This window comes from Pelophylax lessonae (genome assembly GCF_965119305.1).
Source record: "Pelophylax lessonae genome assembly, chromosome: 3".
In the NCBI taxonomy this organism is placed as follows: Eukaryota; Metazoa; Chordata; class Amphibia; order Anura; family Ranidae; genus Pelophylax; species Pelophylax lessonae.
Window position 1 is genome coordinate 278,418,781 of NC_138770.1, and position 2,603 is coordinate 278,421,383.

The following is a 2,603-nucleotide window of genomic DNA, read 5'->3' on the forward strand; positions in this document are numbered from 1 at the left end:
AAATGGCCTGAAGGGCCGCATTCGGCCTGCGAGCCTTGTGTTTGACACATGCTGTAAGGGAATGTTGCCACCCTCTCTACTTATTCCAGAGGCACTCACCAGTCCAATCATCACCCATCATGGCAGGCGCATCCAGTGCTTACTGGCACCATTATAGGTAATCCACAGGGTCAGGGTACACTTCCTCTTAGCCTACTGGCCATAGCGACTCAATCAGGATAAAGCCCTCCACTGCTCTATCAGGGTTAGGAATAGGCCAGAAAATATGAGACTAAAGCCCCTGAAAGAAGATCTTCATAGAGACATCTGTAGGCACATTGATCGCTTAGGGATACTTGCTAAAAAAAAAAAAAATCAGGCTCAGCTGAGCAGGGAGGGGTTTGCCTGGGTGGGGATTCCTGCTTAATTGGCCAATGTCTATTCACTTAAAGGTGGCAGCATAACTCAAGTAGTCATACTGTATATATGAAGTCTTCTGTGTCATGTAACAAACAATTAAGAAAAGGCCAGCACTATATAATTCCTCATTTAAAGTACAGTATAAATTGCCATTTTAGGCCTCCTATAACAATGACACATCCATAAAAGTGGTATGCATGTCCCTGTACTACCGATTTACACAATGCCTCCTATAACAATGACACATCCATAAAAGTGGTATGCATGTCCCTAAAATACCGATTTACACAATGCTTTGCTAAGAAAATGAGAAATCCTGGAGTGCTGGTCTCTTCTTGAATTGATGTCCATAAAGGTACTGCTGTGGCCATGCACACACCTTTACCACTGGACTTACGAGGAATACATTCTCTTCTGTGACTAACGTGTTCATGTTTTTTTTTTTTTAGGGAAGCTTTAGGCAGATCTGGATTTCAAAACAAGACTATGAAGAAGGAGGGAAACAATGTGTAGAGATAAAATGTTCTTAATAGTTTACACAATTGTTTTTTCTTTTTTAAAGGTTCTCCAAGAGCTACCTTGGTAAGGTTACAGCTCTTAAGCGTTGATACTATTCTATAGGTCACTTATTCTAGTAACAGCTTTCAAAACTAGGATTTCCCCTCACTTTGGGAAGTCATGTTTTTGGGACAGAGGATCTAACTCTTCATCACTTTATTTAATATAGTTCAAATTGTGTACACATCCAAAAAAGTACCTCAAGTTTTACTTTAAATCACTGAATTGGAGAACATCTTTATAACAGCCATCATTAAAATGAAAGTACAATAATTTTAAAGAACAACTTTCATTTTAATAGTATTTTTTTTAGCATATTTTTTTTAGCATATTTCAGTTGTTTTATCCCTTTAGAACCTATGTAGCATGTTTGCTTTTCAAAATCAATAAAACAAAATACTGAAACTAGAAATCTTGTTGAAATGAAATCTTAATGAAATGACTGCAGCTATATGTGTATTTACTCATTATATTGCATGATGGTTATTATTTTTGTTGCCATTCTCTGAACTCTCTGCAGTTCTGGGCACCGGTCCTCAGGAAGGATGTGCTGGAACTGGAGAAAGTCCAGAGAAGGGCAACAAAAATAATTAGGGGAATGGAGGACATCAGCTATGAGGAAAGACTACAAGCACTGAACTTATTCTCTCTGGAGAAGAGACGATTGAGAGGGGATATGATATCAATGTACAAATACCATACTGGTGAGGACCCTAGCATAAGGAACAAACTTTTTAGAGAAAGGGAATACAATAAGTCACGTGGCCACTCACTAAAACTAGAGGAAAAACGGTTTAACCTTAAAATACGTAAGGGGTTCTTCACTGTCAGAGCAGTAAGGATGTGGAATTCTCTTCCACAAGCAGTCGTATCAGCAGGGAGCATCGATAGTTTCAAAAAACTATTAGATGGGCACCTTAAAGACCACAACATACAGGGGTATACAATGTACGGTTAACAGCAAACGCAAGCACATCATAGGTTGAACTGGATGGACTGATGTCTTTTTTCAACCTCACAAACTATGCAACTATGGTTTAAACATCCACAGCTATGGAATTAATTATCTGGATCTTAGCAAGTATTTCCAAGTCAGTCATCCTGGACACCCAAAAATCAGGCCGAGTATTCTGGCTTGCCGTTTCATGTGCACCCAAAAAAGTGGAGTTGTATAGAAATCACATGCGCTGGCATCCCTAAAGCTGAATTCCAGGAATGTGACAGAAGCAACCCTTGCATTGGAGCCAAGCCTCTAGACTAAACAAGGATTTAATCCTTGGAGTGGGGGTAGCCACTAAAAGGGTTGTTTTTGTCACATTCCTGAAGATCAGCTTTAAAAAAAAGGGGTTGAAAATTGTGAGCGAGATTTGAAGAATTGGAAAGCATATCATTAGATCTGCAGACTGAAATGTGTGCTGTAACCATACACATCTTACATAATTTCATCGAGTAAGATTGTACATTCATGAAGAGCCTGGGTGTGCAATCTATTTGATAAACCACCACAACATTGTAAGAAATGTTTACTGCTGTGTAAGGTGACCTTCCATGAAAACATCTTACAACCAAACAGGTTAACTTCAGAAGAATGAACACCACTGCAAGTTTCAATTTGCTGCCATTCATAGCATAATGAACACTTTCCA

At 39.0% G+C, this 2,603-nt stretch overlaps 1 protein-coding gene across 1 annotated transcript in view; it reads left to right on the plus strand.

Moving 5' to 3' along the window:
• LOC309549044 (actin-like protein 6A) overlaps positions 1-1,262 on the plus strand; it is a 61,135-nt gene extending 59,873 nt beyond the window's left edge. The window contains exon 14 of the mRNA XM_082249005.1: positions 849-1,262. Coding sequence (XP_082105131.1) covers positions 849-929 — 81 coding nt within the window. The 3' untranslated portion in view covers positions 930-1,262. The remainder of the gene's footprint in view (positions 1-848) is intronic.
• The last annotated feature ends 1,341 nt before the right edge of the window (positions 1,263-2,603 follow it).